The 24685-nt window shown below is 55.7% G+C and overlaps 1 protein-coding gene across 1 annotated transcript in view; it reads left to right on the top strand.

Moving 5' to 3' along the window:
* The first annotated feature begins 7704 nt into the window (after positions 1 to 7704).
* The window catches only part of PITPNM3 (PITPNM family member 3), an 88424-nt gene continuing 71443 nt past the window's right edge, over positions 7705 to 24685 (top strand). Inside the window, exon 1 of the mRNA XM_047757912.1 lies at positions 7705 to 7884. Coding sequence (XP_047613868.1) covers positions 7863 to 7884 — 22 coding nt within the window. The 5' untranslated portion in view covers positions 7705 to 7862. The remainder of the gene's footprint in view (positions 7885 to 24685) is intronic.

Genomic DNA, 24685 nt, shown 5'->3' on the forward strand with positions numbered 1-24685 from the left:
GACTGCGATCTTTCCGGCAGTAATTTAATTGGCACCTGCCCTGTGCAAGGTCTCTCCCTGTGGTTTACCGGGAGCGGCTCAGCTTGGAAAGGGATGTTTCTGTCTTCGAGAAAGGCCTGCTATCCCCCGAGTATCCTTTCACTCAGCAAGTAATCTAGTATATCTTTAATAAGTGGAGTCAATTCACTTTCAAAACCCTTGTAAAATTCAGCCTTTTAGTCATTCTGACCAGAAGCATTCAGAGTCCAATAGGAATAGATCCCCTGGCAGCATCCGCCCAGAGAGCCGTTCGAGGATGGGGGCACCGAAAACCCCAGGAGGCCTCTGCCTGAGCCAAGTCCCCAAGGCTGCAGAATCTGTGCCCTGAAGATTCCAGCTGACTCAGCCTCTCCACCTGCCAGAGCACCTTGCACATGGGCTTTGGAAAACCACGGGGTCATAGCCCAGCGGCAAAGGCCCTGGGAAGCATGTGAATCTGTTGTAGACGGGGTGGGGGACGGTCTGAGGCTGCACTTGGAGTCAGTTGCAGGGCCGCAGCCTCTCAGTGTCCTGTGTCTTTGCTTTTGTCTTAGGTATTTCTTATCCTCTTTCCTCTAGAAGTTAGGCTGGGGTCGTGGGCGTCAGAAAGCTTGGATTGGAATACTTGGTCCACTGCTAACCAGCTGTGTGACCTAAGGAAAGATACCTAGCCTCTCTGAGCTTTGATTTCCTTACCTGCGAAATAGGAATGGTTGTAATCCCTTCCTTTATGTTGCCAAAAGGATTAAAGGAGGTAATGCATAGGAAGTGCTTAAAACCTCCAGGCTCATGGTCATCACCCAGCAAACGTCTATTACTGTTACTGTTATTGTTATTGTGTTGTTGTTACAGTTGGAGAGAAATGGAGCAGACGTGAGGAGGAGCTTCCCAGCTAGCCGAACAGAGAGGTCTGAGGTTTTAGCCAAGTCTGGAGGCAGAAGGACGGACAGAATGACCTCTTCTTAGGGGGTTCCCTCCCCGCCAGTGACTCTGCTTGGCTTTCATTGGGCAGCTGCCTGAGCCCCGAGCAGTGTGGGGTCCTCTCTGGGGAGTTAAGACTAATACACTTTGAGATCTGTATCAACAAGTACTGATGAGGCCTCTGCAGAGAGAGCAGGGCAGGGCAGGTCCAAGGCGGGAGTTCCCATCACATGTGGGCTGCAGGGCTGCCAGGGTTTATTTCTTCTGAGCAGGAGGCCTAACTGTGCTGACTTCAGCCCAGACTGCCCACCTCCTTCTCCATCACCTTCGGGGGAGCTGTGCGGTGGGTACCACTGTGCTCAGACCTGGAGGAGAGAGATGAAATCTGTATCACAGACTGAGCTTCCTGCTCAGTGAGGCTGCTGCTGCCTTGCTGGCTCCTTGCTGCCAGGAGCCCTGGGACAGGGAATGTGGAGCGTTCTGAACTGATGGAGCCTAGGCTGGAAGTCAGGATACTTGGGTTCGAAACTAGGGCAAGTCCCTTCCCTGCTCTGGCCCTTGGTCTTACTCTCCAGCAAATGAAGGCACTGGCAGGTCATTTTCTCTCCAGAGCAGCTTGCAGATGTGGTAGTTAGAGAAATCTGCGTGTTGCTGATGGCCCCACAGTTCCACTGCTGTGTACGTGCCCTGGAGAACCTCCGACATGGAAACCCACAAAGTGCAGGGGAACGTTTGTTGCGGCAGCCTTGGTAAGTAGCCAGGAGATGTGAAGACGAAATGCCCATCAAGAGGGGATACGGAAATACAAGGTCTTATCACACCACAAAATATCATGGTCGAAAGGAACCTGCCTAACCTACAAATATCAGTGTGAACCGATCTGAAAACAGTATTAAGGGGGGAAAGTAAGCAGCAGACGGTTAACCACGGTGCCACTGTGTGATGCTTTAAACACACCCATGCAGGTGTATCCTGTTCAGGCAAGAGAAGGAGCTTTGGGAAAAGCATACAGCATTTGGAGGAGAGGAATGACTGGGGGAGGAGGACAAAAGAGACCAGAAAACCAAGACCCTGCCCAGACTGAGAGGAGAAGCCCTGAGTTGGGGAGCAGGATGGTAACAGCCAGCATATTATATCCTATTGTGTGCATCTCAGGCTAAAACAAAATAGATAAAGATGGGAGTTCCCATTGTGGCTGAGCAGGTTAAGAACCCAGCTCATATCCATGAGGATGCAGGTTCGATCCCTGGCCTCACTCAGAGGGTTAAGAATCCAGCATTGCCGTGAGCTGTGGTGTAGGTTGCAGATGAGTCTCCGACCCAGAGTTGCTGTGGCTGTGGCACAGGCCGGCAGCTACAGCTCTGATTCAGCCCCTAGCTTAGGAACTTCCATATGCCGTAGGTGTGGCCATAGAAAGAAGGGAAAAAAAAAAAAAAAAAGATAAAGATGGCTTGGGCATGGATAATTCCCCTAGGACTTTCCAGCATTGCCATCCTGGGTTTCCTTGGTACTTGGCCAGTATGGCCAGAGCTGGGACCTTCCTGGGGTCCAGAGCAAGGACCGTGCCAAGTAGCGGAGCCTGAGTGGAAAGCCATATCTGAGACAAGGTGTACAAGAGCCATAACAGGCGTACGTAATCTACTAGGTGCCGATAAAGCCACCATCTATTACATAATCTGTTTACATAATCTGTTTGTGACTTCCTGCCCTTGTCAATACAGTTGCACTGGTAATCAGGAGGCACAGGCCAATCTGTTATTTCCTTAGTGCCTTATCATCTATACCCATGTTTGGTTCTCTGAGTCCTGAAATCTGTCATAAATAAACAACGCTATGTGTGTGGGGCCCTCGGCACCGAGGCTGAGGTCCGAGTTTCGGCATGTGCTTGTTTCTAGCCCCTGGCGCTGATGGGTGTTTGCAGGAGTGCAGACTCCAAGGATCACTCTTGCAGTGAGTTTTCGATTTGCACCCAGTTCCTCATTTGTATTTGATCTAAATATAACATGAAGACAACTGGACTTGCTTGGGGCCAATCTCAACAGTCTTGACATCAAACAAATACAAAACACAGTGCCAACCGCAAGCGCTGACGGAGGAGCTAAATCGCCGCTAACCTATTGGGCAGCCTTTTCAACCAGCATGTTTCTTAGAGCAGCGGCCACATCTCTGCCTCCACCCAAGTGCCTCTTCTCTTAAAACACCTCCCCTCAGCCTCTCCAGACCCTCTCTCCAAAATCCCGTCTACCTGCACTCGGTGAGACAGAGCTAAACAGCAATTGATGAAATACAATCTAGACTTGAGCCTCGGTTCATCTCAGCCCTCGAGTAAAACAGATGAGGTCTCGTTCAACAGGTTCGGCAAGATGTCCCCAAGCATCTTTTGAAAACGCCGAGGATGCAGGCGCATGCATGTCGTCTAGAATTTGTGGCCCCTCCTTGTAGGTAGGCATAAAGCGGGGACCGTGTTCTATATAAAGGCAGATCACTCAGTTTGGTCTACTGGGTGGGGTATGTCCTGGCTGGGGGTCTAGGGCTCACCTAAGGGGTCATTTGTTGATCTTTTTGTTGGTTGGTCTGTTTTTTTGTTTTCTTTTTATGGCTGCATCTACGGCATATGGAAGTTCCCAGGCTAGGAGTCAAATCAGCCACAGCTGCTGGCCTACCACAGCCACAGCAACGCAGGATCTGAGCCCCATCTGTGACCTACGCTGCAGTTTGTGGCGACGCTGGATCCCTAACCCACTGAGCAAGGCCAGGGATCGGAACCCACATCCTCATGTTCACTATGTTGGGTTCTTAACCCACTGAGCCACAACAGAATCGCCCCGCCTCTGCAGGAGGTCACAAATGAGACCCTTGGCAATCCAGCATCTCCTCTATAGCATCTGCTGTGAAGTTGCGGCTGTGCTTGTCAATGTAATGGCTGAGGATGGGCCCTCACCTGCGGGAAGGGGGGCAGGCAGCATCCCAACCCTTCTTGAGATTGAAGGTGGACTAAAAAAGCCACAGCTCCCAGCGAGGAGAAGAATAAGAGTGCTGGATGGAAAGGCAATTCTGTCCAGGGCCCCGGATGGTGGTGGCAGAATTGGGAGCAGCCTGGGGCAAGAAGGCCATGCTAAGAACAAATCAGCCCCTCCCAGCTATTCTGTAATGTTCCAGAGAAGAGCATCTGATCCTGGAGCTGCTTGTTTGATTGGAGGCGGTCCTCATGGCCGTGGGCAGCTAGTAGAGTGTGGGAACCCGTGAGGAGGGGGCCGAGAAGGGTAGAGCCAGGCCAGGAGACACTGGGGGGAGGGAAGGGGGAGGGTGAGAGAGAGCCACGTGACACCAGCAGAGACAGCGGGACTCACTGTCATAGGCACCTTTGCTGCAGGGCTTGAGCTGGCCCTAGTCCTGCTCCAGGCCTCCTTTCACTGGCATCCATGGGCCGTGGACAGGGGTAAGTCTCTTAACCAGTCTGTTGTCCTGCTCCTGACTCCCGTGCTGTTGACGAGTCACCATCGAGAGCTGGCAGTGGCCGTGCCAGGCGCAGTGGGCACAGCAACACTGAACTCCACCAGCTGCAAAGTGTCCAAAAAAGGAGATGAGTGTAACCTGGCATGGCTGCCTTTCCAGGGTGCCGTGTTGGCTCCCTGCGATGGTCACCTACCTCTCCAGGTGCCCGGACACTGTCTGCTCAGGAGGGACATCCAGGCCTCGGGTGTGTCACGCAGAGGTGTCATCCCAGGCAGCTCCCACTCCTCCCGCCCCCACCCGGACCTCCCCGCTCCATCCACGTCTGTGCACACGTTCTCCCAGGCAGCAATGGCCTCTGCGCTTTTTTTTCCAGTTCTCTGGGCCGGAGCCCTTGGCTGAGCCTGGGAGCTGCTGGCCACTCTGGAGGCAGAATCTGAATAGACTGTGGGCAGAGGAAAGGGCCTGGACAGCAGGCCCCAGAGAAAGGATCCTGTCTGGAACCCTGACGCGATCTCTGTCACAGAGCTGGGAGGCCCGGGAAGCACTGGCTGACTCTGGCTTCCCTCTCCTGCAGGACACCGAGGTCAGTGTTTCTAAATTGCTAGTTATTCCTTTCTTTAATTAAGAACAATTCTTCTGACGCAGGAAGCGAACTCCCACCAGTTAATCTAATGGCCTTGAGTCCTGATGTGTTTGCTCCGTCTGAAGGCAGAGCCAGAACTTCTTTGGCAGCAGGTCACAGCCGGCACATTCAGAAGCTGCCCTGGGGGCAGGGGCAGGCCCCGCACTCCCTGTCTGACTCCAGAGCCACAGAGCAGCACAGATCTTCAGGCAGGGGCCGGGGCTTCGGGGCAGATTGAAAGCGGAGAAGCCGAGGATGGGGCCTGGAAGTGGGTTGTCATGTGGCAGGTTCCCTCCATCTCTGGCCCGCTGTCCTCCCATCTGCGGGGTGGGGGGCGTGGAGGAGGGTCTGGCTATGATTTCTGTAATCTGCCCTCCCCACCCCCTCCCAAGGGTTCGTGGTGACTGGATGCAGTGGGGGAGGGTCTCAGTGCCCACCCCAAGAGGGGGCATCTTCCCTGAGCAGGATGTGCTTGTCTGCGCACGCGTGCACATGCATGAACACACACACACACACACACACACACACACACACGAGGTGCTGCCTGGAAGTAGGAGGTCACTCTTTCGTCACTGCTGCCACTGTGAGCCAAGGGCTAGGGGAGGTCTCAGGACTGGTGTGTTGGGTGCTGAGGCTGCTTTACAGTTCCCCTGTGACAGCTTGCACCCACAGACTGGGTGGCCAAACCTGGACATTATCCAGGCAGTCAGGCCTCTGACTGTGCCCCGCCTGCAGGGAAGGGGGAGCACTGCCAGGCACAAGGGACAGAACACAGGCTGCAAATTAATCCTGTGTGACCATGAGCACCGGAACTTTCTCAGCCTCTGTTTCCTTCCCTGTAAACTGCGGATAATACAAGACACAGGAGGGTATCATGTAACGAGTGCCTGAGGGTTAAGTGACAGATGTAAACCGCAAGCCGACGACCTGTGCACTCGTTGCCCTCCCCGGCTCCCACCACGCCCCGGTGATGAAGGAAGGCTGTGGGATCCACTCACACACTCCCAGCTGGCACACTGGGATGGCACACTGGCAGAGACCTCCGGCTTCAGCCTCGGAGCTTCTGAAATCCTGTCTGCTGGTCAGCCCTGCTCTCTGGTCAGCCCTGTCTAGGTCTGGTATCCAGAACTCTGGAGACTGAGGGGTTTTCCAGGATGGGGGACTTTCAGTGCTAAAAGCAGGCCAGTCTCTGGCGAAGCAGGATGGTTGGTCCCTCTCGGAGAAGAAGCCACACTAGGGGTTTGGACAGAGGGCCCTTGGTTTTGTTGAGGGAGGCACCAGAAGAGCCCACAGGTGGGCCATACAAGCTTCAGATTTCAGCTCAAATGAGGGAAAATCTTCTCACGGTCAACACTGTCCAAAGATGGATGAACTCGTGTCTGAAGTACTGAGTTCCCTGTCCTTGGATGTAAGAAACCAGGAACTGAAGGGCCACTTGATAGGGATCTTGTGGATGGAGACAAAGCCCCAGAGGGGGTGCTGGGCTAAATGACCACTGAGGCCCCTTTTAGCCCCATGGGTGCCCCATTTCCATAGAGGGCTAATGGGACCCATGGCTAGCCGGAGGATAGAATTACCTGATGGGCTTTTTTCCATGGAAGGTGGGTGGGAGACAGTGCGGTGGGGTGCCTGGCTGCAAATTGTCACTGGGCTTAAGTCCTTCCCAGTTTCTCAGAAGAAAGGACAGCATCTTTTTTGGGGAGGGCTTGGTAGGAGGTGAAAACCTCCTGGTCCTTTCCAGCAGCAGGGAGCCAGGCAGCGGGCACTGGGGATGTTGGGAGCTGCCAAAAGCTGGTCAGACATCTGCTAGGCCCACAGGCCTGGCCCAGCCCTGAGCTAGGGAGAAGACTGCTGGTCCCTGGGGCCTCCGGACACCCAGGCACCACCAAAACAACTGGCCGTCTCCTGTCTCCTCTCGGGGCTGGACTGTGGATCTCCAGCTGCCACCAGGCAGAAGCCACAACCCCCATCTCCCCAGCCTTCTCTGGGCGTGTTTACTAGGATGGCTGCTTCCCAGGCTTGGGGAGCAAAGGGGGCTATTGCTCACAGCTAGACTACCAGCCTTCCCAAATTCTGCTCCAGCCTGGAATCCCAGGTGGGCTTTGCATGTGTTTTACGTGTTCTTTTAGAGCTAAAGCACTGAGATCCTTCCCTTCTGGGACTAGTTCAGACCCAGGTTCTGGATCATAGAAATGATACCCTGGAGTGGGGGCCGATGGAGGGGCCCACCTCTCATCTTTGAACCCTGGGGCCACCTCCCTCTTGGCTTCGTGGGAGCCTCCCTGCGCCCCTTCTTCCTTCCTCCCTTCCTCCTCTCTGCTCTCTGTCGCTCTCCTGGTGCCAGGATCTCGAGTGTCCTCCGAATTTCTCTCCCCTTCTTCCCATCGGTGTTTCGTCCCCCCCCCGGGGGGGGCGCTCTCTATCGCCCTGTTTCAGAGCTTCTCGCCCCTGACTCCCGGTCCGCGTGCCCATCCTCTCCTGGACCGCAGCATCTCCGCGTCTCCGCGCCCGTCCGGGGCTCCGAGCGGAGCGTGTTGGAGCGGCGGCCGCGGCCCGGGGCGGGGGTGCGGGCCCACGGGGGCGGCGTTGGGCGCCTACCTCCGTCAGTCCCTCCCCGGCGGCGCGGGGGGGGGGCCGGCGCGGCCGCCGCTCGGCGCCTTTAAGGGAGCGGGAGGGAGCGGCGAGGCGGCGGCGGCTGCGGTGGCGGCGGCCGCGGCGAGCGGGGCGGGGGCGCGGGGCGCGGCGCTCCGAGTCCGCCCGCGGCCGGAGGCGGCTGGGCGGTCCGGGGCCGGGCCGGGAGCCGCCAGGAGCGCGGGCAGCGCCGCCGGAGCCCGCCGCCCGGGCCATGGCCAAGGCGGACCGTGCAGGTGAGGGCGGGCGCCGGGAGGGCCGGGCCGCCGGCGGGGGGAGGGACCCGCGCGTCTCGAGGAGGGGCCGCCGGCCCAGGTGAGCCCCCGGCGCAGGTGGGCGGAGGTTCCGAGCGGGCGGCGGCGCGGCCGGCCCGCGGGAGCGTGGCGAGGGGGCTCCGCGCGCGCCGCGTCCTTCCTGCGCCCCTGGTCACCTCGTGGGACACCGCGTCCCCTTACTACCGCCCCGCCAGAAAGAGCCAGGTCTGCGGCGCCCCTGCCCGCTCGGCGGTGGGGCGCAGTCGCCACCCTCCCGAGGCCCTGGGCAGAACCGGGCGCACGGACCGAAGGCGAGGTCCCGCGGCCGCCGCTCCATCCCACGCCCCCCAGCGCCAACCAGGACGCGCCCCCTTGTCCTGCAGCTCGCTCTATCCGGGACGCGACAATCCCCCCGCCCCCAGCTCAGCCAGGAGACCCAGATTTCTTCTGGGGAAGGAGGGGTGCCCCGCTCGGCACCGGCTGGTGAGCAGTCCCGCCCCCTCCCCCCACCCCGACCCGGGGCGGCGGAGCCTCAGGTGCGGAGCTCTGAAGCCGGGAGCCTCTTCTGGGGTCCCCAAGGCTCTGCCCTCCCCCAGATTCAGGCCGTGTAGCCCGTGGTGTGACGGAGTGGGCGTTAGTCATTCGTTCATTCATTCAGCCAGACGTTTCATTCACCAACATCTGCTTTGTGCCAGGCCAGGAGCTGAGCATGGGATCAGGAGGTGGAGCAGACTCTGCTCCTATTTGCACTCTATAAGCCTTATTTGCCCTCTTGGGAGGGCTGGGGAATGAGGGTGGCCGTAGGGCTGGCTTAGGAAGCTAGCATGTGTAAATCTGCCATGAACTCACACCCAGCCTGTGACGTTGGCAGGTGGCATGCCATCCCCCCCGGACCAGGCATTGGTCTGGCATGGACCCCACCCTCTACCCATAAGCGATGGCAGTGATGGAATGAGAGTTCACCCCTGCACACCCTTTGGGTGGGTACCCCTGGGCTGCGTGGAAACCCACTGTCACCCAGGGCGCTTATGGTGCCCTGACCCTGGCATCCTGTCTGGATGCCCCTGTACATATGCTGGCTGTGTGATTTCGATGTCTGAGACTATATTCCCATTCTGTCACCAAGGAGTCCTGTTGGGGTGGGGCTGGTCGTGTGAGACAGGGCAAGTGTGGAACACATCTAAACACCCCCTTTCTCACTTCCCTCCCTTTTCCCCTCCTGAGAGAGGCACTGGGAGATGACACCAGAGAGGCTGGAAAAGGCTGTCTCCCTGGGTCCCTTCCCACTCCTGTTCCTCCCCTAGGGCACATGGCAGGGTGTGTGTCCCGCCCACTGCCCCACTCTGTGTGCCTGTGTGTGCATGTGCGTGCACAGCCCGGGCACAGATCACTTGCCGGGGGAGCTGTCATCACAACAGTAGTTAACAGTAGTAGTTAACTGCTTGTACTAGGTACCAGGCAACGTGCACAACCATCCAGGGAGACAGGAAGTGTTACCCTCCCCTTTTTAAAGCACTGGAAAAGAGAAACAGCTCCCTCCAGGTGGCCCAGAGGGTCTGGGCAGAGCCTGGATGCAGAGCCAGACTGTAAGGTTCCAAGTGATGAATTTCCCCCATCACTACCTGTTAGGTCACCCCCCTTCACAGAATGGAGATGCAGTCCTGCCCCCTCCACCTCGATCTGTGGGTCCTTCAGTCTCTAGGCTGAGAGTCTGTGGGAATTTGTTCCAGTGACAGGTGAAAAACTGCTCAGCTTTGAGCATCAGCGCCCCGTGCTGTTCTAACATTTTGTCTTTTCTGCTGCAATTTCATGCTTGGCCCTTTCCCTCAGGGCAGCACAGACTCCCCTCCTCTGTGGATCGAACCCGCCCAGGCTCTTCCCTCCCACACTCAGCTGCCACCCCAAGGAGGCATTGGGATTGACCCCAGCAAGATCAGATTACTCCTTCTCTTCTTAGCTCTTCTAGGCTCCTTAGGCTTCTAAGCTTGAAGACAGCATGTGTGTATGGAGGTCATCTTCCCCCCCCCCGACCCCCAGTGGCAAAGTTTGTGTAGCTTTAGAACAGAAGGGGTCCTTGGAGATAGGGACCCAAGTACCTCTCTTTACAGCTAGAGAAACTGAGACCCAAGAAGGGGATGGAACACGACAGGGGCGGCTATTCACGGCCATTTACTGCAGATGGACAGACTGATTGGTCAGTGAGAAATGGTCAGGCCTTCACTCTGGGGAGGTGATGTTAGAGCTGAGGGAGGCTGAAGGCCAGGAGCAGAGGTTGTGAGAATCTGGCCAGTGAATGAGGGAGTCTGCTCTGCAACCTCTGAGGTGTTCTGTCTAAAACTGACCGAGGGGGGCCACCTACCAGAGATAGGGGTTTGAGCCTCAGGGCCACCGTGGTGCGTGGCTGCAAGGTCATAACACTGCAGTCTAGTGAAGGCATCCTGGACTTTTGTGCAGTGCACAGCCTGAGCAGCCAGCCATGGCCGTGTCAACCGTGTCACACGGGAGTTGAAGGGAGGCAGTGAAGAGACTTCCATGTGCAGGCGAACCCAGGTACGAGAAAATGTAATCAGGTGCTAGGAAGGATTGGATAAATGGCAGAGGGTGGGTCCCAAATGAGTGACTCCCAGTTCCCAATCTCTGGGGAAAGTTCAGTCACAAAGACCAGAATCATTACGGTACCCCGTGTCCAGTCTTGAGGGAGACATTGAGGGATGAGAGCCCTTGGTCTTGCCTTGAGGGAGCGAGTGCTTGGCCGGGTGGATGAATGAAGAGAAAGTCCTACCTTGGGGATGAAAGTCAGCAGGGGGGCGGCGGGGCGGGAGCTGGGGAGGATCCAGAGCTCCCTGGGGGCAGCCTCAAGTGCCAGGCAGACGGAGAAGAGGCCAGGGGCAGCTTGAAACAGTGAAGCCTGGATTTCTCTAGAAGTTGAGCCTTAAAGGCTGGCAGAATCGGGGCAGGAGGGTGGCAAGGGGCAGGCCTCCCTCGGTGGGTAATGGCTTGAGCCAGGCTGGGCGGCTGGAGGGACCGCTGCAGGGTGGGGGTGGGGCTGGGGCTGGGGCTGGGTGGGCAGGAGGGGCCCAAGGGTGGAGGCACCTGTCTGGCTGGGGTGGAGGCTCCCTGGAGGTGCAGAGGGCTGAGGGGAACCCTGGAGAGCACTGAAGACAGGAGTGGTGGGTAAGGTTTAGCTGTTTTGACAGGTCCTTCTGGCTGCTTCTGGGAGGGCCAAGAGAGGCCAGCCTCGCAGGCCGTCTTTGTTGGGAAGGATTTGTGCTGGCTCCTGCCAGCCACATGGCCCCAGCCTTCCTCCAGAGGCCCCTCTGGTCCCTCCTCTGCATCCCAGTGTGTTGGCAGGGGTGCCTGCCTGCCCCAGGGGCAGGGGCGAGTGGAAGGCCCCTGCCAGGCGGAAACAGAGGCAGCGACTGAGAGGCTCTGGGACCCGCTTGGGTTCTGGAGAGGCCAGGCTGGGGCCACAGGGCTGGGCCTTGCAGGCTGGAGAAACCAGTTTATTTGCTCCCAGGTGCTGGCCTCTGCTCTGAGGGGAGGAGCTGGCAGACTGGAGTGTATCAGCCCAGTAATTCAAGTCAGTAAAACCCCAATCCTGCTGTAGCGGAGCTGGGGGGAAGCTTCCAGAAACTCATGTTTAAAACCTTCACCCACTAGGGACACTGAGGCCTGGGGACAGGTAGATACTTGCCCAGGACACAGGAAAAGGTGCTGGCAGAGCATGGCTTAGAACTTGTGTTTCCAGAGTCTTGGTTCTGACTTTGTTCTGCTGAGTCAGCCGCCTTCTACCCATCCCAAAGCCAGACCTTCTCCTGGGCCCCCTGCTTCACGGCTCCCAGGTAGGGACCAGTGACCACATCTCTCAGAGGACAGGACCTTTGTAAGCCTGGGAAAGGGACCAGCCGGGATTCTCAGGACTTTGGGGGAGGTGCCAGGGGATTTGAGGCACGACTCAGACACTCCCAGCCTAGGGTACCAGGATGGCTTTGCTGTGTTTCCCATTACCTGAAAGGAGGTTGCAAATGCACCTTCTCCACGATTCCTGAGAAAAAGGCTAGAGCCAAATCAAATGCCAGTGTCCCAACTCAAGACCTTCCTAGACTCTGCCTCCAGGAAGCCTTCAGCAACTTCTGTGTTATCGGGGAGGTGCCGGAGCTTGGGCTGGTCTCTGGTTCCTCAGCTGAGCTGCCTGTCAAGCAGCTGACCTGGCAGGACCCAGCAAGCCCCAGCTGGAGACCCTTTGCTGCCTCTTAGCCCCGGCTGTGGTGTGGTTACATGAGTCAGAGACAGTGCAGTTCAAACAGAGTCCTACCCAAGCATGTGACCCTGGGCCCGTAAGCCTCTGTCCCAGCCAGAGGCCCCCATATCCTGGCTGGTATGTGGGAGTCCAGTGATGTGTGAGGACCTGGCTGGGTCCCCCTTGCTGGAGCTGTGTCTGTGTCAGATTGGCCAGAAGGTATGGTGATTTTCCTTGTGGACATCTTAGTACACGGAGATAGTTCATGGCTGGAAGAGGCCTGGAGATCTTCGGGTCCTGCCTGTTCATTATGCAGGTGGGAGACCGAGGCCAGAAAGGCCAAGGGGTTTTCTCTGGTATCTTCAAGGACAGAGAGTGTGAACTTCCAAGGCCAGCGAGGCTTTGAGGACTGGGGGCTTCTCGGCAGGACCTGGATGCCTCCCAGAAATTCCCTAGGATTCTAGGCTTGGAAGAAGGGGGGAGAGGGTCAAGGATTAGCCTCCTGGGAATAATCTGGCTCCTTTTTTGGTAGCAGCCCTTAGCATGCTTCCCAACCAATGGCGACGTTCCTATCCTACAGCATGCCAGTGTCTCTTTGACGTAGGGCCGATGTTATTCCCACTTCATGGATGAGAAAACTGAGGCCCGGAAAGGTTAAGTGTCTGGTTCTAGGGTCACACATAAAGTTAGAGGCAGAGCTGGAGTTAGAACTTAGGTCTTTTCTACTCTTGGGTTCAGCATTCAACCGTGTAACCAAGAGCAGACTTGGCTCTGTCGGTGGTTTTGCTTGAACTGCCGCTCTAGGGCCTCAGTTTTGTCCTGTGTAAAAGGGGAGTGGGGACCGAAGAGCTGTGGCAGAGGCAAGACAAGCTCTGAGTTTGCTCCAACTCCAACACTTCTCAATTCTCCCTCTTGGCCTCCTACCCTGCTGGCTTTGCTGTGCCTTTTGGGCCTTCACCTCCTCCCATCTCCTACCTCACAGGGACCCTTCCAGAAGGGTGGTGGGGATGGGGTGGGAGGACAAATAGGGAGCTGGGGACCAGGACCTGGAGAACACATGCCCCCTGGAGGTCTCGGGCCCCAGCCCATTGCCAGATCTGCAGCAGGAGCCACACGCACAAGGGGGTGGCCAGGGCCCCTGGGGAAGGGCTGGGGGTGTGTGTGTGGGGGAGGAGAGAGTGCATAACAAAGGAGTTTGGAAATCAAATGGGATCTGAGCTCCCCACCCACTCCCTCAACCCTCTTTACATTCCTTCTCTTAAGATTCTTGTTTTCTAAAGCAAAGGAAAATGCTACACTGCACCCCCTTTTGCAAAGGAATGGGAGCCTTAGTGAGTCACTCCGGAGGTAGATGCCACCTCCAGGGCCCATGTCTGCCTGCGGGGGCCTGCACAGCTGTGTGGCCACCAGCCCCCACGGGGGTATGCGTGAGGGGCGCCTCCTGCCTGTCAGGGGCTCCGGGGTGAGAGCTAGGCCCCTGCAGTGGGACCCCCCACGCTGCCTCCTCCACGCTTTCCCCATGGCTGCATTCGTGGGGTTCACTTGAGGATGGGGCCGCCACTCAGGCTGAGGCCAGGCTGTGTGGCCGCATCAAGGCTCCGCTTGAGGATGCGGGTGGCACGTAGGGGCTTGGGCTGTGATCTTTCTGTGTGATGAGCCCAGGACCTGGGGGAAGGCTTTGTGGCTGTGGGCAGGGGGGGGCCCGGGCAGGCAGAGGGCAGGTGCTGGTGCACTGGCCTCTGGAGACCAGAGTTCTCAGGGGTCAAGCTGATCTCACCAGGTATCCAGGTCTTGTGTGTGCATGAGCGCCTGTGTGCGCGTGCGCCTTCTGGAGCCCCCATCTTCCTTTTCGAGGGTCAGCCTGTTTTATTTGCAGACCGGAGGCAGGGGAGGCTGGCAAGGAGGTACCCCCTTCCCAGATGACCATTATTACGGCGAGAGGGTAAGTAGCCGTCTTTTAGCCAGGGATGCCAAACAAGGGTTGAAAACAAAAATAGAAACGCGTCGGGCTCTGTCTGGGGGGGGCGCTGAGTTCTGGTGGATCGGAGAGGCCTCTTCTGAGCCGTCTGCTGCCTATGCCGTGTTTGCTCAGCTCAGTATTTGCAGAGCACGGCACGTCCTGCGCTCCTGACCTCCTCGGGGATGGATCTAGGTGTGCGGGATCCGGCTGCGAGCTGGCAGGGCTGCAGCTGTTCCAGGAGCCTGGCTTTGGGAGGTTTGGAGTGGCTGTGACCACCCATCCCACCTACACCTCTGACCTTTCCCGGATGGCTCCAGAGTGGTCCAGATCACTGCCCTCCTGATGAGAACTCCCTTGGGCCTGCCGTCTCCCCACCTCGCCCCCCTACTTCCCACCTCCTGTGAGGCTGGTCCCAGCTGAGCAACTCTGGAATCATCCCTGGTGGTAAAAAAAAGAGCTATTTTCAGCCTTCCCATTACTGCCCAGTGTGTGTGTGGGGGGGTGTTTATCCTTTTTTGTTTCTTTCGTGTACAGCGTAATCTTGAGCGGTGATGAGAGCATTACGCCGCCCCGCCTCCAGGGATTTGGTACCGAACCTCGGGGCAGAGCCTGGGGGCAGAGGCAACCTCGGGTCCCCTCCTTGTTCTGTTATAACCCCAGAATGGGCTCTGACTGGTGGGGGCTGCTCCCCTCCTGCTGCTTGCTTCACACTGATGGTAGCCTTTGTTGTCCTTACCAAGAAGCTGGCTGCCTTATGGAGGCGGGGGGGTCTCTGAAGGAGACCCCAGCATCCTCCGTGGAATCTGTGACACCACCCCGCAACCTGGTTGCTCTATGCCCTGGCTGGATGCCCAGGCCCCTTCTGGTCTCTGGTCTTTGCTCCCCACAGTGGGTCCTGGGGTGATGGGAAGGGCCTCCTCTGTCCTATCTTTTGGGCTCTCCCCTCCCCACCCCAGGAGCCTGCAGGTGGCAGAGCCATCAGTGGCAAACTGTCAGGTGCCCTGGGAGCTCCCTTTAGAGGCAGGAGAAAGCCTCTCCCTTATGGAGCAAGAGTCTGGCGGGACAGAGTGGGGACATCTGGGGCCTGAGAGAATTGTTCCAAATAACTCAGAAGTGTTGGGAGCTGAATTGGCAGAGCAAATGAAAGTACAATAGATAGCCAAAGCTATTAATCACTAATTATCTCCTAAATAAGGTAATTAATGGGTATTTAAGTGGCATATTTATGAGATACCAGCAGGTCTTCAAAAAGCGCATCTTTCCCAAAGCAACTGGTTGGGCCAACTGTGTCCTGCCGGGAGTCTGGGGTGGTGGTCCCCCCGCCAGCCCATCCCCCCCATCCCACCCCCACTCCAGCCCAGGTCCAGGGAGCGTGACAGGAGGCAGGTTTCTTTTGTCATAAACATCACACCCAGGGATCAGAGCCCTCCTGAACTGACCTCACAGGGCTGTCGTGAGGACTGTAGAAAGTGAAGGCCATGCAGATCCCTGGCAGCGGTGTAAAATGCTGCACGGAGTTTAGTGTTAGCTGTGAAAACAGCCTTGAAGTTATTTGATACAGCCTCTAATTACGCTTGGTGCCGTTTACAGCCAGAGTCAGGCCGCAAATCTCCGTGGCTCGAATCATTGCTTTTTGGAGTCGTTGCTGAACGTGTGGCTGTGGCCAGGTCAGGGCTTGGTGTTTGCTTGGCCTGTGGTCAGCTTCATGGCTGGTTTGAGACCAGGTCCTAGTTCTGTGATGGGGGTTGTGACTTAATTTGTGGCCAGCTCCAGGTTCAGGCTGTGGCTGAGGTCAAGGTCAGGCCATGGCTGGTCTCAGGAATATTCTTCAGTCTGGAGTCTCAGCCTCGATCCTTGAGGCCACCTCTGAACTGATGGAGCTATCTGGGTGCCCCAGATGCTGGATTTCTTCCAAGTCCTCTAGGATCTGGGCTCCAGGTGCTGGGGAGCCCACACACAGGCCCTTCTGGGGCTCCAGGCGTGTCCCCTGAAACAGCCCAGCACACAAGCTCATCAGTGGTGCATACAGCAGTTTGGGAGATAGTTAGGACATGTTTCTATAGCAACCAACCCCCAACCAGCACTGGTTTCCTTCAATAATGCCTTTTTCTGGAAGCAGCTTCTCCCGGCCTCTTGTTTCTCCCTGGGTGGCCCATAGCCCCTTGAAGGTTGAACATGGGCTGGCTGGTCCTGGATTGGTCTGGTCACAGCCATCCTGTTCCACAGAGGGGGCCTGAGGACACTCCCTATGGGACACGTCCCTCAGAGGGGGTCTTCCTGAGATTACCCAGTCCTGGGCCGTGCTGAGCATAACGAGAGCTCTCTCTGTGCCCAGCCCTGGGCTGGGAGAGGCTGTGGGCCTGGGGAGGCTTCCTACCAGGTCCCTGCTTGGGAGACCCCACAGCCCAGGGGGCAGCAGGCCTAGACCTGGTTTGCAGATCGGTGCTCTGATGAGCACCAAGGATGTTAATGGGAGCACAGAAGAGGCAGGTTACCAGACAAGCACTGTGGTCAAGCAAGGCTTCCAGTTAATTCTATTTTTTTTTTTTCCCAGTCACACCTATGGCATATGGAAGTTCCTGGGCCAGGGATGCAACCTATGCCGCAGCTGCAGCAATCCTGGATCCTTAACCCCTGTGCCACAGAGGGAACTCCCCAGCTAATTCTTAAAGCATGAGTGGGAATTGGGGTTGGGGTGTGGATCGAGGGCATTTCAGGCACCAGGACCTCCAGGAGCAAAGGCTTGGAGGGCAAGAACATGGTACAAGGAGGGGGCTTCCCAGTGGGAACCCAGACTGATGGGTGAAGGAGTTTGGAGAGAGAGTGGGTCCCAGCCTTAGGTAGCTCAAGGTTTAGGGGCAGATGAGGCATAGCCCCAGGGAGCTGCACCAGCAGAGAGGAGAGAAGGGCCAGCTGTGCACTGGGAGCAACCCCAAGAGTGTTGGGGGGCAGGGTGGGGAGGGCACTTCCTGCTCTGCCCTCTGGGCTCCCATTCCAGGGGCCCAAGGGAAAGCAGAGGGGACCCACCCTTGGGGGCGTCCACATGTAAAAGGACTAAAGAAAGGCCCAGGGACTATCATGCTTTATTTATTTTATTTAACAAACCCTTTTATAGCACTGAGCGAACGCCAGGCACTGTGCCAAACCTTTTTCAAATATTCCTGGAATCCTCTAGCAACCTGAGGGGAGGACCATAATTAGCTCCATTTTGCAGAGGAGGAGACTGAGGCACAGAGGCATGTAGTGATGTTTATCAAGATCATCTGTTGAGAAGGGGCAGAGCTGGGATTTGAACCAGCCCCATGTGGGAGCAGGAGGGGACAGTGAGAGAGGAGGAAGGCTGGGCTCTGGGAGGAGGGCAGAGAGGAGGTGGGCCTTGAGCCCCCGCCTGCCTAGGACCCCAGGATGAAGCCGAGAAGCAGTGAAGTGTGATTCTGTGTGTATGTGTGTGTGTGTGTGTGTGTGGCTGTTGTGTGGGTGTGTGGGCCACATTTGGGCTCCAGGCTCTACATGGCCACAAAGCTCCCACTCCTCATGGGAAGTCTGGCAGCCTGACTATTTCCACAGCATTGATTGTCAGGAGTTAGATCCAGATGCGCGCACACGCGTGTGTTTGTGTGTGTGTGTGTGTGTGTGTGTGTGTGAGAGACAGGAGACAGACAGGGACAGACTGGAGACAAGGGGCCTGTCTGAATGAGCCAGCAGCCAAGCCCTTTTCTCCCCCTCAGCCCCCTCCTCTTCCCAGGCACAGATTGCCTGAATCCAGCTGGCCTGCCAGGCCGTGGTTTCAGATGCAGCCTCAGGCTGGACTGGGCACAAAAGCTGCAGCCACGGTCACAGGGCAGCAGGCTCAGCACCGGGCACCCCACCTTGGCCATTTCAGAGGTGCTTGGGACTCCCTTGAGGTCTGCAAATTGGCAGGTGTTACTTGAACACCTGCAGGGGGGCCATGGGTGTCACAGCAGATGTCCATGTCCCCTCCCTTGCTCAGACTTCTTGCCCTTTTTTTTTTCCTTTTTATGGCCGCACCTGCAGCATATGGGGTTGAATCGGAGCTGCAGCTGCTGGTCTACGCCACAGCCACAGCAATACTGGATCCTTAACACACTGAGCAAGGCCAGAGGTCGAACCTGCATCCTCATGGATATTGTGTTGAGTTCTTAACCCACTAAGCCACAACAGAAACTTCAGACTTCTTGCTCTTGAGGAGGAAATTCCAGATCCAGCATCTCTTGGAAAGGGTCTGATTGCTTTGACCCATATTTCTCCTCCCTCCCACCCTGCCCTGGCCTGGCCAGCCCTGCCCAAGCTTCCATTGAAGCTCAGCTTGGGGGAAGCTCCCGTTGTGGCTCAGCGGTTACGAATCTGACCAACATCCATGAGGACACGGATTCAATCCCTGGCCTTGCTCAGTGGTTAGGATCCGGTGTGATCTGCCGTGATCTGTACTGTAGGTCACAGGTGCGGCTCGGATCCTGCATTGCTGTGGCCGTGGTGAAGGCCGGCAGCTACAGCTCCAATTGGACCTCTAGCCTGGGAACCTCCATATGCTGCAGGTGCAGCCCTAAAAAGACAAAAAAAGAAAGAAAAAAAAAAGAAAAAAAGAAAAAAAAGGCTCAGCTTGGGCCTCCTCCCTCAGGAAGGCCCCTGGGCCCTTTAGCCTGCAGGGTCTCTGCCTCTGTCCACATCCATGGGACACAGTGGGTGTGGCATTTAGCCCAGAGCCAGGCTGCCTGCTCCTCCTTTGTCCTGTGCCCCATGCAGGGCTGGCACCCAGGGGCAGGGATTGAGTCCATTCAGCTCTGTCCCCAGCTCCTTACTCTCAGGCACCATCTGGCCCGAGGTCTGGCCCAGGAAGAGTCGGCCAATAGCTCCTCTTCACTTCACTGCACCAGGGCTTTCCTCACAGGGAAATGTCTTCCCTCAGACTAGGCTCCTTCTGGTGGGGCTGAGCCTCTGGGGTCCCTGGGTCAGGGCAGAGCACCCACAGCTGGCTCCTTCTGTCTCTGCTTATTCTGCATTCCTGGGAACCAGCGCCCAAGTGGGGAAGTGGGCGACCTCTGGCTGCAGCTATGCTGGGGAGAGCCAGACCTGTGACAAAGTTCAGGAAACCACATTGGACCTGATGGTGGCTGGGGTGGATCAGTACCTCCCCTGCAGTGCGAAGGTTCCTATTTTCCCTGGATGCCTGCAGAAGGGTTGGGATATTCCCTTTTCTCTCTCTTGCTTTTTTTGTCTCAAATTTTTAGGGCCACACCTGCAGTGTATGGAGGTTCCCAGACTAGGGGTCCAATCAGAGCTGTAACCACCGGCCTACGCCAGAGCCACAGCAACACAGGATCCGAGCCATGTCTTCGACCTACTCCACAGCTCACAGCAATGCCGGATCCTTAACCCACTGAGCGAGGCCAGGGGTCGAGCCTGCAACCTCATGGTTCCTAGTCAGATTCGTTTCCACTGTGCCATGGTGGGAACTCCTCCCCTTTCTCTTTTATCTTTAGAGCTTTGAGTGAGTGTGTCAACGAAGGTGTGTTAACGAAGGCGGGTCAGGAGAGTCTGCTTGTGAATGTAGGCTGGGCCTTGGGGATGCAGAAGGGACTCTGCAGCCTGGGGGAGGGGAAAGAGGAGGGGACCTGGGCCCCTTGCCCTGACTCTGATACAGAGCACACAGCTGAGCACGAACCCCAGAGTCAGATGATCTGGGTTCAAATCTTGCCTCCAGGAGTTCCCCAGTGACTCAGTGGGTTGAGGATCTGGCATTGCCAATGCTGTGGCCGGGGTGGATGCTGTGGTGTGGGTTCAGTTCCTGTCCTGGGAACTTCTGTATGCCTCAGGTGTGGCCAAAACAAAAAACAAAAAACAAAAAACAAAAAACCGAACAAACCAAAACAAGGACTCCCAAACCAAATCTTGCCTCTAACATTTGTTAGCTTTGCGACCTCAGAAAACAAACAACTTCACCTCTCTGAGCTTTATTTCCTGAGCCATAAGGTGGGGATTCATGATACCTACTCCAAAGGGGCTTGGTTAGCATTACTTTATGTTTTAATTTTTTATTACTATGTAATTGATTTGCAATGTTGTGTCAATTTCTGCTGTACAGCAAAGTGACCCAGTCGTGCATATATATACATTGCCTTTCTTTTATTTATTTATTTATTTATTTATTTATTTATTTTTTTGTCTTTTGTCTTTTTTGTTGTTGTTGTTGTTGTTGCTATTTCTTGGGCCGCTCCTGCGGCATATGGAAGTTCCCAGGCCAGGGGTCTAATCGGAGCTGCAGCCACCGGCCTACGCCAGAGCCACAGCAACGCGGGATCCGAGCCGCGTCTGCAACCTACACCACAGCTCACGGCAACGCCGGATCGTTAACCCACTGAGCAAGGGCAGGGACCGAACCCACAACCTCATGGTTCCTAGTCGGATTCGTTAACCACTGCGCCACGACGGGAACTCCCATTCCCTTTCTTATATGATCTTCCATCACAGTCTATCCCAAGAGGCTGGATATAGTTTCCTGTGCTGTATGGTAGGACCTTGCTGCTCATCCATCCTAAATGGAATAGTTTGCATCTACTAACCTGAAACTCCGCATCCATCCCCTCCCCCCACTTCCCCCTTGGCAACCACAAGTCTGTTCTTCATGTCTGTGATTTGGTTTCTGCTTTGCTGACAGGTTCATTTGTGCAGTATTTTAGATTCCACATGTAAGTGATATCATAGTATTTGTCTTTTTCTTACTTACTTCACTTAGTATGATGATCTCTCGGTCCATCCGTGTTGCTGCAAATGGCATTGTTTCTTTTTTATGGCTGAGTTGCATTGTGTATGTGTACTGCAGCTTTTTCATCCATCCATCTGTCGATGGACATTTCGGCTGTGTCCATGTCTTGGCTATTGTGAATCGTGCTGCTATGCACATAGGGGTGCACGTATCTTTTGAATTAGAGTTTTGTGTGGATATATACCTGGTCAGGGTTGCTTTAGATAATACCTGTGAAGCAGCTAGCAGATCATTTTTGTTCATTCACTTTTCTGCCTGGGACCGTGTACTGGGCACACAAGATGCAGAGAGGTGGAGGAAGGGACCCCGCGAGGAGACCGTGCTTCTGGGTCTTTGCCCTCTCTATTCTGGGATCACGATGCCAACCTTCTCAAGCCGAGGTGTGGCCTTCAGCACACCTGACTTGTGCCCCCCACACACCCCTTGGGGGACCTCCTGACCCCCTTTGGGCATCTGCCGTTCCCTTCTTCCTGAAATGGGCAGGAGACAGACGCTGGCTGGAGGCTGGAATCTTAAAACCCAGCTGTTCTGAGTTCCCGTGCACAGCAGGCAGGTGACCCCCTCCCTGTCAGACCCCACTTCCTCCCCCGCCCCCTCTTCTACCTGCTTCCCCCTCCATTGCTGACTCCAAATACATGGGTTTCTTTCTGCCCCTTGGACGTGACATCCTCACGGTAACTTTGCCCTCTGCCTGTCCCTCCCGTGTGAGTGGCAGGATGTGTGTGTGCAGACACATGTGGCCATGTCTGGCTTAGCATGTCTGGCTCTTTCTTACTGTTCAAGTCTGCACTCCCCCGACATCTTTCTGGAAAAGTCTCCCCCTCAAACCCCTTCTCAGATAGTCTATCACTGTTTTCCTTTTTGAAAATATGACCTTTGCTGTTTGCGAAAAAAATCTGTGTACTGGAGGAAGAAATGAAGGAAACATCTTCCACCCAGAAGCCAGGTGATGGCTGCTGCTGCTGCTGCTGCTTTTTTTTTTTTTTTCTGTCTTTTTAAGGCTGCACTTGTACATATGGAAGTTTCCAGGCTAGGGGTCGAATCAGAGCTGCAGCTGCCAGCCTACATCACAGCCACAGCAACGCCGGGTCCTTAACCTATTAAGCAAGGCCAGGGATCCATCCTGCATCCTCAAGGATATAGTTGGGTTCGTTACAGCTGAGCCAAGATGGGAACTCCCCGACGGCTGCTTCTTAACATGATCCATTTCTATAGGTTCTTTCTTACACCAGGGGAGATAATGAGACCCCACCCCCCGACCCCTGCCCCCCAGGTACCCACCTTTCCAGAGGTTGTCTTGGGCAGCCTGAGAGGAGGGAGGGACTGTGGCAGGTTTACACGAACTTAGAGTGTGTCTTTAAAAGCCAGGGCAGGTATGCATTTTGAAAACAAAGAGGCTGACAGTAAACCAGATAAAAGATGCCTTTGAAAAGAAAATCAACTGTAGAGTCAACAATCAGGAGAAGGGGTCACGGGGCGGGCAGGGCGGCGGGGCGGGGTGGAGACAGGGCCGGTTCAGTGTTCAGAACTCCAATCGCGACAGAGTTCTTTTGATGACTGGGGCCTCGTCACCAGCCCTGGGTGGATGTCCAGATCCACACATTCATGCCCGTCCATCCTCTAGGCTGTCATCACACTGGAGGAGACACAAGGGAGGAGGAGGAGGGAGGTGGAGGCAGGACGGGACGGTTTTGCTCTCTTCCTAGCACTTTCTATGCAGATGTGACCTTGGCTGTTGCCTTGCTCCAGATCTGCCTCCCCACCCCCACCCTGTCCTTCTTATCCACCCTGGTGTTGCTAACAGAGTCCCTGCGGGATGGGCAGCTCCCTTTGACCCCCCCCCCCCAAAGTCCCTTCCCTCTCTGCCCACCTCTGGCTGGGAGGATATTTCTGCCCAATGAAGCTGAACTGGTCTCCCTGCAGCCTCCCCCCGCTGACTGGTTCTCCCCTCTGACGGGACTCCCATGAAGTCCCGCCCATCACACCTGTAAATGGGTGTTGAAGTGACCTAGAATGACTCTGGCCTGCAAAAGGGGGTGTGGTGGGGGTGGTGAGGGAGGCACACATTCTAGAACATTCCTCTTTTCCTCAGGCACATGCTCTTTGTGCAGGGGAGGTTGGCAGAAATGTCCTTGCCTTTCTTTGGGAAACATCCACATTAGAAACACTCAGTGATGGTGTATCTGGATTCTCAAACTCCCCTCTAATAAACCCAGGGGCCACGAGTGGGAAATTGCCGACCAGCCTGACATGCTGTCCACACTGCTCGGTGAGAATCACAAGCTTAGGGGGACCGGGGGTGGGGGGCAGACCCAGCTTTACACCTCAAAGTGACTCCCTGTGACCTCTGCCTTTTCTGGGTCACACAACACGCTTCTTGCTTGGCTCCGAGCCGCGGAGCTGGAGTTGGGTGTGTGTTTGGGAGTTTGTGGTGGGTGGGGCAGGAGGGCTGTGCCCCTGGGCTGACCTGTGCTGGCCTCTCCCTCCAGGAACCGTTTATGGGCTGGGATCTGGGCTCAGGGCAGGGAACAGGGTCAGCCTCCTACAGGAGGATGGGGTGTGGCGAGCTGAGGCTGCAGCAAGTTTTTTGGGGACGGCCTCGTGATGTGTGCCTGGTTCATTCGCATTGACTATGTGCCAGGTCAGCTCCTCAAACGTGAGTCAGAGCTGAAAAGTTTCAGGGGAGTGTCTGCCAGGTAGCTCAGTGCACAGATGTGGAAACTGGGGTGGGGCGTTGCTGAGACCCACGGGCACTAGATGGCCTGGGCCACACAGAGGGAGCTGCACCCTGTGCACACAGTGATTTTACCACTTTCCATTGAATCTAGGGTGCCATCAATTGTCAGATACATCATTAGTTTCTAAACCCCAAGAACGAATAAAGAATGCCAACTAGGGAGTTCCTGTTGTGGCGCAGTGGAAACGAATCCAACTAGTATCCATGAGGGCTAGGGTTCAATCCCTGGCCTTGCTCAGTGAGTTAAGGATCTGGCGTTGCCCTGAGCTGTGATGTAGGTCACAGACATGGCTTGGATTCCATGTTACTGTGGCTGTGGCTGTGGCTGTGGCTGTGGCATAGGTTGGCAGCTGGATCTCCGATAGATCCGTAGCCTGGGAACCTTCATGTGCCACACATGCCCAAAAAAGCGAAAAAAAAAAGAATGCCAACTAAATTATGCCATGCCATCATGTAAGATGCATCCCAATTTTAAAGATGTTCAAGTATGAAAAAAAGTACCTCTTAGAACCGATAAGATGAATTTATAAAACTGATAGTCACATGAAATGGCACGTGTAGTGTAAAAATTGCATTTCCCTGCCTCTTCTTATCAAGTGCTACTGCATAGAGAGACTCTCTCTGGATGTTTTGGTGCCCTGTCCTTCCAGACAGTTTAATGTCTCTCTAAGTACGTTTGGGTACTAACGACTGCTGTGAGCACTTGCTGTGGGCCAGGCCCTGTGCTGGCACTTTGGCACCTTTTATTTCATCTTTACTACAAGCTCATGGGATGGTATGTGCTGTCCTCACTTCATGGCTAAGGAAACTGAGGCACAGCGAAGCCGAAGGACTCCCCTGACATCACACAGCTTCTAGGAGGTGAGGGCCTGAATTTGAATCCAGGCCTCTTCAACTTCAGAGCCTGAGCTCTTAATTAACATGCTCTAAGAATCCTCAGTGTGCAGATATAAGTGTATTTTTCAAAAATGGGGTCAAAAGAAACATACTGCTCTGGGACCTTGTGCATTTTTCTTCCTCCTAACCCTACTCCTTGGGCATCTTTCCATGTCAATACATAAG

This window comes from Phacochoerus africanus, chromosome 14 (assembly GCF_016906955.1).
Source record: "Phacochoerus africanus isolate WHEZ1 chromosome 14, ROS_Pafr_v1, whole genome shotgun sequence".
Taxonomy (NCBI): Eukaryota; Metazoa; Chordata; class Mammalia; order Artiodactyla; family Suidae; genus Phacochoerus; species Phacochoerus africanus.